Source organism: Microcaecilia unicolor, chromosome 1, assembly GCF_901765095.1.
Source record: "Microcaecilia unicolor chromosome 1, aMicUni1.1, whole genome shotgun sequence".
Lineage (NCBI taxonomy): Eukaryota > Metazoa > Chordata > Amphibia > Gymnophiona > Siphonopidae > Microcaecilia > Microcaecilia unicolor.
The window spans coordinates 492,717,111-492,733,083 of record NC_044031.1 but is presented as its reverse complement, the minus strand read 5'-3'; the positions used below and the strand labels follow the sequence as shown (position 1 = coordinate 492,733,083).

The 15,973-nt window shown below is 43.2% G+C and overlaps 1 protein-coding gene across 2 annotated transcripts in view; it reads left to right on the top strand.

The window, feature by feature from the left end:
- TCEA1 (transcription elongation factor A1) overlaps positions 1–10,096 on the top strand; it is a 162,473-nt gene extending 152,377 nt beyond the window's left edge. Inside the window, exons 9-10 of one of the 2 annotated variants that reach the window (XM_030214438.1) lie at positions 2,986–3,057; positions 9,282–10,096. In XM_030214438.1, the coding sequence (XP_030070298.1) occupies positions 2,986–3,057; positions 9,282–9,290 (81 nt within the window). In that variant the 3' untranslated portion in view covers positions 9,291–10,096. The remainder of the gene's footprint in view (positions 1–2,985; positions 3,058–9,281) is intronic. The other variant, XM_030214431.1, reaches the window with a different exon arrangement.
- The last annotated feature ends 5,877 nt before the right edge of the window (positions 10,097–15,973 follow it).

Sequence of the window (15,973 nt, the reverse complement as noted above, 5' to 3'; positions counted from 1 at the left end):
AATTTTCCATCTAGCCTTCTCCCTAAACCATCCAGCCACACAACTTCACACCCCATGCTGGTAGTCAGCTCACCTATCTCTCTAGTCAGCTATTGCATACAACTCATTAGCTTACTCCCTCAGCCATCAGCCTTCACATCCCCCCCTCTCCAGCCATTCAGCCTGTCCTTGCCTCAGCCAACCTCCTTCTACCTTGTACTGTTTTTTTCATTCTTTTCTGTGCCATCCTGGAATGGTTAATGGCTGTCCCATGTGGCTCTGAGTTTTGGGCTGTGTGCTGCCTGTACAGTGATTTTGCAAGACAGTAGATTGCAGGCCAGTGTGTAAGTACAGACACTGTACAGCTGAAACCCCAATAGCCACATGATACCAGTATCAGCAGTTTGAGGGGCGGCATGGGAGAAAGAGAGCAGTGAGACAAGTTGGATGAACTAAAAAAAAACCCAAAAACCTACAACACTAATCCGAAGCCTTCCAATAGAAATTACGTCCTATGTGCATCACACTGCCTGTCTAATAGTGTTGTAGAAAAAAAAAATCAGTAGTAACAGTAGTAGACCCATATTTGATTTTTAAGCTAAGCTCCTGCCTCTTGGATTACTGGCTACTGGGGATTCAGAGAATGCCTCAGAAAGGATGTTTACAGCCTGCCAGAGATTAAGTCCCAGGCACCATATAACAGTAGTGAAGGGAGCCACAGTTTGTTATCCTGTAACCAAGGATTGTAGCTGCAGTGTCTAGGCTGTAATATGAGAGAGAAGAAGGTTAAGGAGTCACATGCTCTGAAGCCCAGCACATCTGTTGTATGATCTACATTGTAAACAAATCTCTCACCAGCAATAGGAGGGGAGGAAAGAGATACTTATTTTTTAAAATGTTTCATTTGGATCGAGTTGGGGTTTCTAACACATTTTAATTGTATACCATTTGATCTTAATAAACAATTTCAACAAAAGAAAGAAATAGATTCTTTCTAATATTATAAAATGAAAGGAGACTAAAATCTAAGTTTTAGTGTTTTTCTAACCAGGAGCATGATATATTTATTCTTCAGTCCCTTTTGTCCTTGTACAGTGCTAAATTAAATATTTGGAAAAATTGCCAACTAAAGTTTTTAAGGAACTGGGAACAGTTTTTATACATTTTCTTACTAAGTTAATGCATGCTAATGGATGTGCTAAGTGCCATGTGGCCCATAGCTGCAAAATAGAACACACAGCATTTAACATAAGAACATGAGCGTTGCCATACTGGGACAGACCTGAAGGTTCATCAAGCCCAGTATGCTGTTTCCATTAGTAGCCAATCCAGCTCACAAGTACCTGGCAATATACCAAAAGAGTAAATCAGAAAAGCGCACTAAGCTCTTTATTTGCACCTTTCTTATTTATGTCCATTGCATATTTTCCACCTTTGCTTTTTTATTTAAGGAGTAGGAATTGTGTTTTGCTGTTTGCCATTGTTTTCCATTTTGATATTTTTTGTTAGTATTTTCTTCTCCTAGTTTATCCCTCTGTTCTTGACTGGCTGATATGTTAACCTTTAATGACCAAGCAGAACATAAGAATAGCCATACTGGGTCAGACCAATAGTTCATCTAGCCCAGTATCCTGTTTGCAGCAGTGGCCAGTTCAGGCCACAAGTCTCTGGCAGCATCCCTTCCTCTCTAGGGCTCCTTTAGTAGAGGGAGGTGGGGGCTGCAACAGCATTGTCTTCTCAGAGCTTTGGCAAGGTCATTCAGATCCCTTCCCAGCAGTGTCTATTCCTTTAGCAGCATAGTAAAGGCGATAGCAGCATCTTTTTCCTAGGCACCAGCAGGGGTGTAGCCAGACTTTGGCGGGAGGGGGGTCCAGAGCCCGAGGTGAGGGGACACCACTTTTGACTCTCCCCCCGGTGGTGCCGCCCCTCCCCTTTTGACCCCCCCCCCCCCCCGGCGGCGGCGCCCCTCCCCTTTCGACCCCCCTTCCCACCGCTAGGTACCTGTGCTGGCGGGGGTCCCCAGCCCCCGCCAGCTGAAGTCCTCTTCAGCACCGGTCTCCGGGCCGGCGCGTTGCTGCAGCTGATCTGGAAGGATTCTGTTTCTGTGTCCTCCGTGCAGGATGTCAGGACAACTCACACAGAAACCTTCCAGATCAGCTGCAGCAACGCCCCAGCCTGGAGACCAGCGCTGAAGAGGACTTTGATTGGCGGGGGTTGGGGACCCCCTCCAGCACATGTACCTGACGGCGGGAAGGGGGGGTTGAAAGGGTCGCGGTGGGGGGACCAGGGCCAAATCTGGGGGGGGGGCCATGCCCCCCGTGGCCCCACATAGCTACGCCCCTGGGCACCAGGAGTGAGATTTTAGTGGACCAAAACATCTGGCAGATTTTTGTAGTCTTGACAGGGAGTATCTGTGCTCTACCAGTGGCTGTCGCTACAGATTCTGTAAAAATGCATTTTAAAAACAGTACACTCTTTATTAATGTTTTGTAAATGCATGGAATTAATTGTGTTACCAGTTTATATTGTGTTTTTCCATCATAGCATCACAAATCTCCTCCAATTCAGAAAAGAAGTGAAAACCTACCTCTTCAAAAAATTCTACAGCTAATCACAAAGATATCATCACCTTCCTTTCAAATCTACCTCTTCAAAAACTATATGAATAAATATCACCAAAACTCTACAGCTGAACACAAAAGATACCAGTACCTTTTCCACTTCAAATTTATCTCTTCAAAAACTCTATGAATAACCACACGAACTATAGATGCCCTCTCAACATTGCACAACACTATTCTAACTTCACCAAAATGTAAATTGTGAGTCACTTTGAACCGAAACTTGGTTTTGGATAATAGTGGAATATAAGAATGCATAAATAAAAAATAAAATCAGCTCATGTAGTTGCAATAACCATTAAGTGTTCATACTTTTAGGATTAGTACTTCTACTGTTGGTTTAATTGGAAAAGATAGCACAGAAAATTCTTTTCTTTTATTACAGGTTCAGACCCGCAGTGCTGATGAACCTATGACTACATTTGTTTTCTGTAATGAATGTGGCAACAGGTGGAAGGTAAGGATGGGACGGGCCTTTTAAAATAGCCACTGTTCTTTTTTTTATGACTTGTCTGTTTTCTTGGGTGATGGTAAGATCCCCTTGTGTTACCATCCAGCCTTTTCTCACACATCTCATATTGAACAATTGCACAAGATTACCACTTTTTACATTTATACACATATAGATATAGATAGATAGATAGATAGATAGATAGATAGATAGATAGATAGATAGATAGATAGATAGATAGATATGTGTACACTTAAAACCTTCAGTATAAGAAGTCTCAGACTTTGGACTTCTGACATTGAAACAATGCAACAAGGATAATTCTTAGATTCTGAAGTGCAGCTTATTTTTCTTTATTAATACTTTATTGATTAGTTGCAGTAGTGTGGCATGTGAGGGAGGGCACAGCCAGAGTTCAGTAAATAGTATGTCAGAAAATGATGAAGTAGTGTATTTTGTTTTAGGGTGTTGCTGTATCCTTTTTGACAGCAGGTGGCTCTGATTGCATTTTACCATAAGAGTCTCTTGCAAATTGGTGAAGGTAGCTGATTTGCTGATTTTTTGTCATAAGCTATAATTTTTCTTATAGCATTGATGATTATGCCAATTTTACCAGTTGTGTGTAATCAGAGGTTGCCTGTTTCCCCAGAATTTGTTCAGGAAAAGTAACTGAAATTATAGGGTGAGTAGCTGAGCCTTTGCTTTGAATCATGGCCCCCTCTTCTCTCTGCTTAGTTTCAGCTGTAGAGAGATCAGTGCTGTACTTTAAGGCAAAAAAAGTGTCTCTGTTGGAAGCTATAAACATTTTGAGCAGTAGGATTACTTGTATTCGGAGGAAATTATTACTGCTTATTAAAGCAACACTTCAACCTAATTGTTCTTTATCTTGGCTAGGTTGAATTGCTCATGTCTTGAATGTGTAATACTTAAATATAACTGTTTTTCTTTGAGGAATTTTTCCATATGTTGTAATATGTCTCGGGCACCATGTTTCCAAATGCATCCTCTGCAGGGCTATTGGTGGGGGTTCAGGGCTTCCTAATATTAATTGACCCAACAGTTGTCTAGAGCATTTTCAAGGAAACTTACAGCTCTTGCCAAGCTAACTTTTAAAATTACTGCAAAAATATCTATATGATGTAATTTGTTCTCCAAAAAGTATGTAGCACTTTATGCTAGTTCTGTATTTCCAAGGCAGAGAATTAAACGTGCACACCCCAAAAGTAGTTTTGGAAACTATTCACAGTAAAGCCTTGCCAATCAGACCTTATTTATTACATTCAGCTACACAAATAATCAAACTGTTTGCTAAAATCCCCATCACATTTCATAAGGTTTATTGGACAAAGATATTTTATGGGGACGAATTGAAATCAAGCAAGGATGGTTAGTTAGCTTTTACATGCTGGCCATCTAGCTTCAAATTACTCCTAGTGCCCTAAGCAAAATAAGAAAAGAGAGGATTTCACAGCTTAGCCTTGGTTGGGCATTTGTCATTATCACAAAGCACTCGATAACTGAAAATCTCAAGAAAAGACCAGGAGTAGAACAGTGATGGATACTAGTTAGGCCTTTATGGTGGGTATGTGCATGGGCATATTCACTACACATCCCAGCTATGCTGATTGCACTGAAATTAACCCAGTTAAAAAAGGATAGCGGATTAGTGAACAAATATTGTATTTCTTTTCCTTTTTTTTTTTTGTTACTTTGTCATTGTAAACTTCCCAAATTATAGTTCCAATGGATGGTAAATCAAATAATAAATAAACTTGGAAACAGTGTGATATAAAAATGAACATATTAGGACTGATATTCAGACCATGGGAGTTAAACCAGTTAATTCCCGTGGTCGGCGCTAAGCCCGGCTATTCAATGCCGGGACATTTCGGGTGACCAGCATTGAATATCCGGTTTATTTTTGGCCAGTTTAAAGATAACCGGCTACGTCGATATCCAGAGTTATCTTTAAAGCCAGCCAAAGATATACCAGATGGAGTGGGGGAGTAGCCTAGCGGTTAGTGCAGCGGACTTTGATCCTGGGGAACTGGGTTCGATTCCCACTGCAGCTCCTTGTGACTCTGGGCAAGTCACTTAACCCTCCATTGCCTCAGGTACCAAAACTTAGATTGTGAGCCCTCTAGGGACAGACAAAGTACCTGCATATAATGTGTACAGCGCTGCGCATGTCTAGTAGCGCTATAGAAATTAGTAGTATTAGTATTAGATTTTCACGCAGCCAAATATGGCTGCGAAACCCATTTTAAAATTCAGCAGATAGCCGGTTATATCGGCCAATATAACTGGCTGTCCGTTAGCTGCTAACCAGGAATATTCAGTGGGGGGGCTAACTGGTTATCCCTGCTGAATATCGGCGGATAGCTGGTTAAGCACTGTTTAACTGGTCCAACAGCCGTTCTGACCGGTTAAATAGCACTGAATATCAGGGGAATTGTATTTTAGTTTAGATCTTATGTAGAGCTTTACATTTTTGAATGAGTCTATTGGGGAGCTCACTGAAAATTGCCTATTAACATATCAGCCTGCAACTTAATAGGTAAATAAAATTGAGACATGCTGTATCTTAAAGGAGTGTGGTAGGTTATATTTAAAGAATGGTACTGTATATACTATATTCACTGTCTAAAACTATAATTGTGGAAACTGCATCTCTGCAAATTATTTTTCATATATTTTAATATAGTACTGTAGTAGTGGAAACTTGGTTTATAATGTTACTGTAGACAAGACTTCTGGGCTCCTGCAATTCTGTAGCCATGGAGCAGTCTGCAAAAATCTGTCCCTTTCAATAGAATTATCCACTTTCTGCAGAACTCCCATGAGAGTCTGGGGGTCTGAGCTGTGTCAGGATGCTGGCAGCTGTCATATGTTTGTTCCTGCTTCTACCATCCTCCCCCAGCCAATCTTCCACCATTCCTGCTGTTGGGTAGTAAAAAACAATGAGGAGTGTAGCAGTAGGTTGGACAGCGTCATTCTTCTCTGCCTCCTGGATTGACAGTCACATCCTTCTCTCTGTTACTTGGGATCAAGAGTTGTCGTGTGTCTCATGGATCAAAAATCTAATATACTGCTGCTGTCTTCCTTAGTTAAAAATTGGGGTGGGGAGCAGAGAACAGGGAGAGTGAAATAGGTGCTGGGGGAAGAAGATTGTATAGAATTCTTACTGGGGGGGGGGGGGGCTGAGTTGTCTGAAAGAGGAGTTGGTGAGATGCAAGAGTATTTGTGATATTCCTTATTTCTCATCATCCCATTCTAGATCTTCCATCTCTTTTCACCTCCCTGTCCCAAATCCTCTTCCCTCTTCTTGTGTTCTCCCTTTCCTCAGTGGCGATCCTAGGTCGGCTGCCACCTGGGGTGGATCGCCGCTACGCACCTCCCCCCCCCCCCCCCCCAGGTGCAGCGGTGCCCGTCCCCCCAGGGTGCAACACGACACCCCCCCCCCCCCCCGGCGCATGAAGCCCCCCCCCCCCCCGGGTGCATTCTCGGCTGCTGGAGGGTGCAGAGAGCAGCCGCGCACCTGTCGGCTCCACTGGCTCCCTGCTCCCTCTGCCCCGGAACAGGTAACCAGCAGAGCCAACAGGTGCGCGGCTGCTCTCTGCACCCTCCAGCAGTGTGCACCCAGAGCGGACCGCCCCCACCGCCCCACCCTTGCTACGCCGCTGCCTTTCCTTTTTCCATCTCTGAGATTTCCCTCAATAATACCTGAAATTCTCCACTCATAAAGCTGCCGAAAGAAATATTTTATTCATACAAAAAAAACAAGTTTGGAAAACTTTGGAGTCCTTTTACTAAGGCGCGTAGGCACCTACGTCCGTCCAACACATGCCAAATTGGAACTACTGCCCGACTACCGTGTGCCCTGGACGGTAATTCCATTTTTGACGTGCGCCCAAAATGCACAGTAGAAAATATTTTCTATTTTCTACCAAGTGGCGCTTACCCAGTAGCAATCGACAGTTTACGCGCACTGGCCGCTTACAGCCTGGTTAGTGCATCAGACCTTACCGCTACGTCAGTGGGTGGTGGTAAGGTCTCAGGTGAAAATGAACGTGCACTGTTTTTAATTTTGCCGCACGTCCATTTTCGGCCATAAACAAAAAAGCCTTTTTTCAAGGTGCACTGAAAAATTGACCTGCGCACATCCAAAACACGTGCCTACACCAGCGCAGGCCACTTTTAAGCGCACTTTAGTAAAAGGGCCCCCTTGTAAATTATTCCCACCAATTTATATTATGCAAAACAAGACCTTGCTTCGGAATGTGTGGTCTCTAACCTTTCGATCTTGAAAAATTTGCTTCAGAAAATTGAGGATTCTAACTACAGACATGAGCTGTATGGAGCTGCATTCTACACTTCTATTTTCAGCTACCACTGTCACAGTATCACTAGAAGCAATTACAAGTTGTAAGTGAGAAAATACACAAAAAGCAGGGCTATATTTCCAAAATCCCTGTTTCCGATGGTGACAGTGACATCAGGGCCGGCCTTAGAGGGGGGGGGGGGAGCAAAGAGGGCAGCTGCCCTGGGCCCCACAGCTCCAGGGGGCACCCGTGGTCTGCCATCTCTTCCCATTCTTGCCATCCCTATCCGAGGTCTCCCTCCCTTTCCCTCACCTTCCCTGTTTTCCTAACATCACATTTTGTTGACTGGGGGGGGGGGGGGGGGGGTCAGTAGCACGGTAGCAATTCTTATACACTGCCTATGTCTGTCCTGGCACTGTTTCTCTGCCGCATTCCTCCCAGGCTGAAACAGGAAGTTGCATCAGAAGGGGGGGACCAAAGATATAAAAAAGTGTTTTATTTTGAATATATGAACTGGAATATGTTAACACAGAACGATGGATCCCTTCTGCATCCCATCCTCCAATCCCTTGCCCTCACAGCTTGGATGTTGAGAGCATAGAATTTGAATTCTTCGATTTGCAAGAGGGTGTCTCTCGCATCTTGCTGGTTTCCAGGACAGATGCCACTAATAGGTGTTACTCATTTAAGTGAAGGAGGTTTGCCGTCTGGTGTGAGGTCAAGACCTTAGATCTGCCCACTTGCCCTACACCAAAGACTATTTGAATACCTCCTGCACCTTTCTGATGCCCTGATGATCAGAAGCAAACTCATGCGCTGGAGCCTATTAATGCCGTACTAGCACCTGCGTTTGCTCCCGCCCCATGATCAGAGCTGGTGAGCACATGAAACAAAGAGCTCACCGGCTCTGACCACAAGTAGCATTCAGATGCATGCTAAACAGGGCATTACATATTCCTCCCCAATGCTCAGTGGGCAGTGTGCCAAACAAGAGCGCTGCTGCTACGACAACCCCTATAAAACAAAGGGGGACAACAAAATTTTCACAGTAAATGAAGACAAGCAAAAGGGTAGAAGTAAATGTTCCAGAATAAATTAGAACAAAAGTCCAAAATGACCTCCATAGGCGTAAATAATCCTGACTCACTGCGGGCCATGTTTCGACATGAAGCCTTCCTCAGGAGTCAATAGACATCAAGTTTGTCGTAGAAAAAATGAGTCTATAAAAAAACACCAGGTTTGGGATGGATTTCAGTAGTAAAGCTCTAAATTAGCAATCTGCTGATAACATCCACTGGTAAAGATTCTGGGCGAGACGCTGGTGTTCCAGTTTGCAGAACATTGGAGAGGAATGGGGAGCCCTGTCAAGCATGCATCTGCAATGCTTGCAGGCCCCCCATCCTATTGCGGACAGAAGCCCCCCACCCCCTACCTTGAAGTTGGAGGGAGTAGCACTCCCTCCTCCTTCCAGCACCGCCTCTAGAATGGCTGTGCCCTGCCCAGTGCAGATAGCCATCTAAGTGCCATTTAACTGGCCGGTTAAATGGTTTTAAATATCAAGCAGAATGGCATTTCAATATGCGTACAATCATTTAAAAAATGAATTATTACCATAATACTTGCCAGTAATAATTCTTCTTTTGTTAATCAGCCCAAGATGTCAAGGTCCCACCTCTACCCCAGTACACTGGGGTGGGTGGGTGGTTAAAGATAATTGAGAGCAAGAACATAATGTAGAATTAGAGTAACTGCATCTGCAGAAACAGAAAAAAAAATAAAGAATGTTTAATTGTTCCATCTGGTCTATTTGTTCAATAAATGCATACAAAGCTTAAATGAAAATAGATAGTGTAGGCAGAAGATGCAGACATTTGGCCTCATGTTTTTCTTTTTTCCTTTCTTTTATAGTTCTGCTAAAAGAAGAGATAATTATGAAATCTGGACCAGACAGAGAGAGGATTTTGCAATTAACTTTAAGGAAGTACTAGATTAAGCATCTAGTTTTCTGCAACAATGGAAGGATTTCTAGCAGGATAAACCCTCGTTGGCCTGTGGTTCTTATCACAACCATCACCGTCCTAAATGCCTTCCTGTACTTCTAACAAGTAGCAAGAAGATGCTTGATATTATTGGTGTGTGTAAAAAAAAATATTTTTTCATTTTTATAAGTGAGGACATTAAACTTTTATCGATTAAAATTGTGTTTTGTGCTGTTTTAATTGCTTGTGCATATATATATATATGTGTAAATAACTTGGACTCACAATCATGAAAATCATGTTCATTTTGTCCACACAAATATTTTATAAATGGACTTAGCTCCTTTTGAAATTTGCCTTTTGGCCCAGTAACGTTGTACTTTGAGCAGTTGTCCATTTGTATTGTTTTTTTTTTTTTGTTGGCTTTTCTTTATCTTCAGCACCACCTTAAACCTAAACACTCTTGCTGTCACAATGGAAGAAATATGTGATTGCTATTTTAATTCATACCTTAAAAGTGCCTTTAGTGCACCTGTATTATCTAGAAGGTTTGATGTACTGAGTATTTTGGAATCCAGTTCTTCCATAAAAAGAAAGTGCCAGGCTAATTCTCAGAGCGGTTCTTTGATATGTAAGTAAATCTCATTATTGAAACTGAAGTATGTTACAATGCCATTTCATTGCATTTTCTGAGAAGGATGAGAATCTAATGCCATAATTCTTAACATATTCCATCCATCAATAAAATTCAACTAGATTACCCATGGAGAAAGTGGATTTTCTTGATAACTACAGCCTCAGGTAAATGAATACTTGTTTATATAAATTCAACAGATAGGTGCTGTTAACCTGCATGGTTTTCTTTTTCATTTTTGACATGCAAAAAAATGCTGTCCTATAGTGAAGTGAATAAGGTATCAAAGCACATGCATTAGCCATGCTTTCTTCTGAGCCTGATGCAGTTGACACTTATGCAAAATTTATCCTTCCTTACATAATCACAGGAGACCTACAAAACCTAGCATTGCAGTCTTGTGTTACCTAACAGATGCTGCCTTCATCAGACAGCCAAATTCAGTTTTCTATGTGCCAGAGTGCCACACATTACTCTCCCCCCCTTCCATCCAGAGCTACAGCTGGTCCACCAATCACTCTTTAAAAAAGATATTAAATTTAATGCTAACTCTTGTGTACTGATCGCTTGAAACCTCAATTTCCAATTCCTCCCCATGGAATATTAAGAGGGAATGAAGGGGAAAGGATTTTTTGATTTAGCTCACACTTTTTTTCAGTTGTAGCTCAAGGCAAATTGCATTCAGGCACAGCAGGTATTGCCTGGTCCCTTGAGGGCTTACAATATAAAGGGGGTCTTTTACAAAAGCGTGGTAGCGTTTTAGCATGCATTAAATGCTAGAGATGCCCATAGGAATATATGGGTGTCTCTAGCATTTAGCATGTTTAAAAAGGGGTTAGACGGTTTCCTAAAGGACAAGTCCATAAACCACTACTGAATGGACTTGGAAAAAATCCACAATTCCAGGAATAACATGTATAGAATGTTTGTACGTTTGGGAAGCTTGCCAGGTGCCCTTGGCCTGGATTGGCCGCTGTCATGGACAGGATGCTGGGCTCGATGGGCCCTTGGTCTTTTCCCAGTGTGGCATTACTTATGTGCTAAAAACACTGGTGCACCTTTGTAAAAAGCCCACTAAGTTTGTACCTAACCCGAGAAATATAGAATGCCCCAATCTATCCACCCTATCAGATTAACTGTTCACTCGTCCTCTAGATTGTTCACTTGTCTTTAGATTGTTCTCTTGTCTTTTAGATTGTAAGCTCTTTGAGCAGGGACTGTCCTTCTATGTTTAAATTGTACAGCGCTGCGTAACCCTAGTAGCGCTTTAGAAATGTTAGTTAGTAGTAGTAGTAATAGTAGTACCTGAGGCAATGTAGGATTAAATGACTTGCCCAAAATTATGAGGAGCCACAGTGGGATTAGACTTCCCTGTTTCTCAGCCTGTTGCTCTAATCATTAGGCTATTCCTTCACTCAATGTGTCTTATCCTTAAATGCTTGACCTGGGAAGGAATAATAAATATAAAGTAGATAACACTCACTTCTTCTCTGTTGTCGTACCTCGTTCTTGCCCCCACAGCTCAGCCACTATTCAAAGTGCAACCCTGACATTAACCATTCTATCAACTGGAAGAATAAAGTTCCTGTTGACATGTGGCATAGTTTAGTCATGGCTACATACTTGGGGGGGTGGAATATGAGAAGGAACCTCTGGAAAGGGAGGGAAAAAGAGATGACCACAAGGGGTGGCAAGAGAGGGAAGAGAATAGTGTGGTGCATAAGGAAGGGGAAAGGCATAATGAGAGGGATGAAAGTGAGGGTGGAAGGGTATAGGATAACACAGGACCCCCCCCCCCCCCCCCAGACTCCTGTGTTAGCAAAAGAAGTGCTACAGAATCATGGGTCTTCAGCTGATGTCCCCCTCTTCCACTTTTATCCTGTGCTGAGATTCTTTGCCCAACTTGCATCCACTTCCCTCATTCCAACAGATGGGACCCAGTGTGGGCAATGTAACACAGTAACATGGTAAATGACGGCAGATAAAGACCTGAACAGTCCATCCAGTCTGCCCAACAAGATAAACTCATTTTACATGGTATGTGATACTTTATACCCGAGATTGATTTGTCCTTGCCTTTCTCAGGGCACAGACCATAAAAGTCTGCCCAGCACTGTTCCTGTACTAAAAGTTCTGAAGCTAACGTCGAAGCCCCTTAAAATTTACACTCCAGCCCATCCATTTCTATATAGCCATGATCAGGGCGCAGACCGTAGAAGTCGCCCAGCACCGGTTTTACTCTCCAATTACCGGCGTTGCCACCCAATCTCCGCTGATTCCATAGATCCATTCCTTCTAAACAGGATTCCTTTGTGTTTATCCCACACATGTTTTGAATTCCATTACTGTTTTCATCTCCACCACCTCCCTTTTCATCTCTACCACCTCCCGTTTTAATAAGGAATAAGGAATGTTCCTTCCTTATTAAAACTGAGCTGTGTAGTATTCCCTGCTCCTATGCTAAAGTGAGAATAGGAAATATTGCCAGTGTAATACATCTCAGCATCAGTGAGCAGAGTTACACAGTACTGTCTGAAGTGGGTAGATGGCATGTTGATTTCAAATAAGCAAAGGAAGATGCAGAGGTTAAATAGGAGGGAAATATACAATAGAATATGCCTCAGATACGAGACCTTTTTTTAATATGGAAATCATGGGCTATACATTCTGGCCTTGTTGTGATGCACACATAACACTGTTATCCCCATTATTATGACTTCAGGGGCCCCAAAATTGTCTCACTGGCTCCACACTGATGGAGTCACCTTGATAAGAAGCCGGGTTTTCATAAACAATGTGCAATTTGCCGGCCACAGCCTCTCGCCAGCTGCAAGGGTAATTCCAAGAGTCCTTGGTTGTCCTGGCCATGACGGCAATGCTGATAACAACCTTGTTATTCTAGCACATCAGGACCCTTGTCAGCAGTCTTCGTCTATATGCAAGGTTGTAGCTTCAGCAAATAACAGGCTTTGCATTGGAAGATGGAATAGGCTTGAGTCTGCAGTTTTGAAGTCAGGTTATTAGTGCCTTGTATTATAATCCCATATACCTTAGTTATATAGAAACACATATAGTGCTTGATTTGCTCCTACATATGCAACTGAGCTCCTAGTCCATCTGCATTGGCAGCAAAATTTGCAAGACATTTTTCACATATTATTATGGCTAGGAACTATGTACTTTCTTGGCCATGTGCAAGATATCACCCTGGTGCACTCTTTTCTCCAAGGACAAGCAGAACAGAGTTTCTCACATGTAGGTTTGTGTCCTGAAAATGGCAGATACAAATCAAGGTAAGGTATACACGAGAAGTAGCACATATGAGTTTATCTTGTTGGGCAGACTAGATGGACCATGCAGGTCTTTTTCTGCCGTCATCTACTATGTTACACTATCCACCTTATAATTGAAAGAGAAAAACGCCTAGATTTCGACCCAAATCAGGAGATAGACGTTTATCTCACAAAAAATGAATAAATCGGTATAATGGAAAGCCGATTTTGGACGTTTTCAACTGCACTCCATCGCGGAAGCGTACAAAGTTGACGGGGGCGTGTCGGAGGCGTGACAAAGGTGGAACTGGGGCGTGGTTATCGGCCGAGGAGAGTTGGGCGCCTTTCGCCGATAATGGAAAAAAAGTATGTGTTTGTAGCTAGAATTTAGGGCACTTTTCCTTGACCCTGTTTTTTCATGAATAAGGCCCCAAAAAGTGCCCTAAATGACCAGATTACCACCAGAGGGAATCGGGGATGACCTCCCCTGACTCCCCCAGTGGTCACTAACCCCCTCCCACCACAAAATATGATGTTTCACAACTTTTTATTTTCACCCTCAAATGTCATACCCACCTCCCTGGCAGCAGTATGCAGGTCCCTGGAGCAGTTGTTAGGGGGTGCAGTGGACTTCAGGCAGGTGGACCCAGACCCATCCCCCCCCCCACCTGTTACAATTGTGCTGCTTAATGCTTAGTCGTCCAACCCCCCCAAACCCACTGTACCCACATGTAGGTGCCCCCCTTCACCCCTTAGGGCTATAGTAATGGTGTAGACTTGTGGGCAGTGGGTTTTGAGGGGGATTTGGGGGGCTCAACACACAAGGGAAGGGTGCTATGCACCTGGGAGCTCTTTTACCCTTTTTTTTTTGTTTTTGTAAAAGTGCCCCCTAGGGTGCCCGGTTGGTGTCCTGGCATGTGAGGGGGACCAGTGCACTACGAATCCTGGCCCCTCCCACAAACAAATGCCTTGGATTTATTCATTTTTGAGCTGGGCGCTTTCATTTTCCATTATCACTGAAAAACAAAAACGCCCAGCTCACAAATTGTCGAATAAAACATGGACGTCTGTTTTTTTCGAAAATACGGTTCGGTCCGCCCCTTCACGGACCCGTTCTCGGAGATAAACGCCCATGGAGATAGACGTTTTTGTTCAATTATGCCCCTCCACGTCTCACATGTAAATGATGTCACTGACAGAGCCCCAGTGTGGATGTTGCCCAGCGTACTACAATTTCTAGAAGCTTTTGGCAGGTCCCTTCTGCGCATGTGCAGAAAGCATCTTGGCTAGGGCCACTTTTGATGTGCTGTCCAAACTTTCTGTTATGGGTATCAGCATGTGCAGCCTCTCATGGCTACATGTCTTGGACCTGGAACCAACAGTTTAGGAACAGTAGGCGGGCATCCCTTGCTGAGGTAAAAGTCTTTTTGGAGACAAGGTGGCAGACTCATAAAGAAAAGAACTGATACCATCAAATCCCTGTCTCAGCTGACTTCTTGTGCAGCCTCTACTTTTTGGAGGTTTTGGACTGTGAGTCAAAAGAGTACCTACTACTCTCAAAGGCATAGGTTAATTCCTTTCTCCTATCCTCAGCAACAGGCTCAGCCTTTACACACCTGTCCTTGGTAGCAGTGAACTCATAAGCCCCATTTTAAGCAGGGGATGAGTTTTTGACTGGCTTCAGAAAAGCAGCTGTAGTAAAAGTATCCGTTCTGGATGACCTACCAGTGGAAAGGAGAGACTTTTTTTCCCCAGGAAAGTTGACACCTTACAACATCAGACTGGTGGATTCTCCAAATAGTCCGGGTAGGTTACAACCTCAATTGGCATCAACTTCCTCCAAATTGCCAACTGAGATCATCAAGCTCCTGTTCTCAGCACTGAGAAGTGCTCACAGAGGAAATCTTCTCTCTTCTCAAGGCCCATGTGGTCGAGCCTGTCCCACCAGGTGAAGGAAGACATACTATTGAAAGTACTGCCTTATGCCTATATGTTGCAAATGATTTCCTGCTTGTCCTCGGAGAAAGAAGTTGCATGTTTTAGGTGTTCTCCGAGGACAGCAGTACACATATTACCAGATACCCTTCCTCATCTCCTAGCAGTTATATTCTCTTAAGGTTTTGTATCCAACTGCCTGGTCCTTTGCAAGTGAGGTGAATGGGAAGATACACGTGTCTGTGTGGTTGGGGCTGCTAAAAGCTTCTAGAAATAGAACGCTGGGTAGTGTTCATGCTGGGCTCTGTCGGATGATGTCACCCATATGTGGCAATATGTGTCCTGCTTTCCTTGAAGAACACCTGCTACAGGTGAGTAGCATCTCATTACTGAAAGATATATTCCCTGCTCCACCATAAGAACATAAGTGTTACTAAACTGGGACAGACCAAAAGTCCATCAAGCCCAGTATCCTGTTTCCAACAGTGGCCAATCCAGGTCACAAGTACCAGGCAAGATCCCAGAACAGTAAAACATTTTATGCCACTTATTCTAGAAATAAAAGTGGATTTTCCCAAGTCCATCTTAAAAATGGGTTATAGACTTTTAGGAAGTTATCCAAACCTTTTGTAATCCCTGCTAAACTAACTGTTTTTACCACATTCTCTGGCAGTGAATTCCAAAGTTTAATTACACATTGAGTGAAGAAATATTTTCTCTGATTTGTTTTAAACTTACTACTTAGTAGCATCATTGCATGCCCCCTAGTCCTAGTATTTT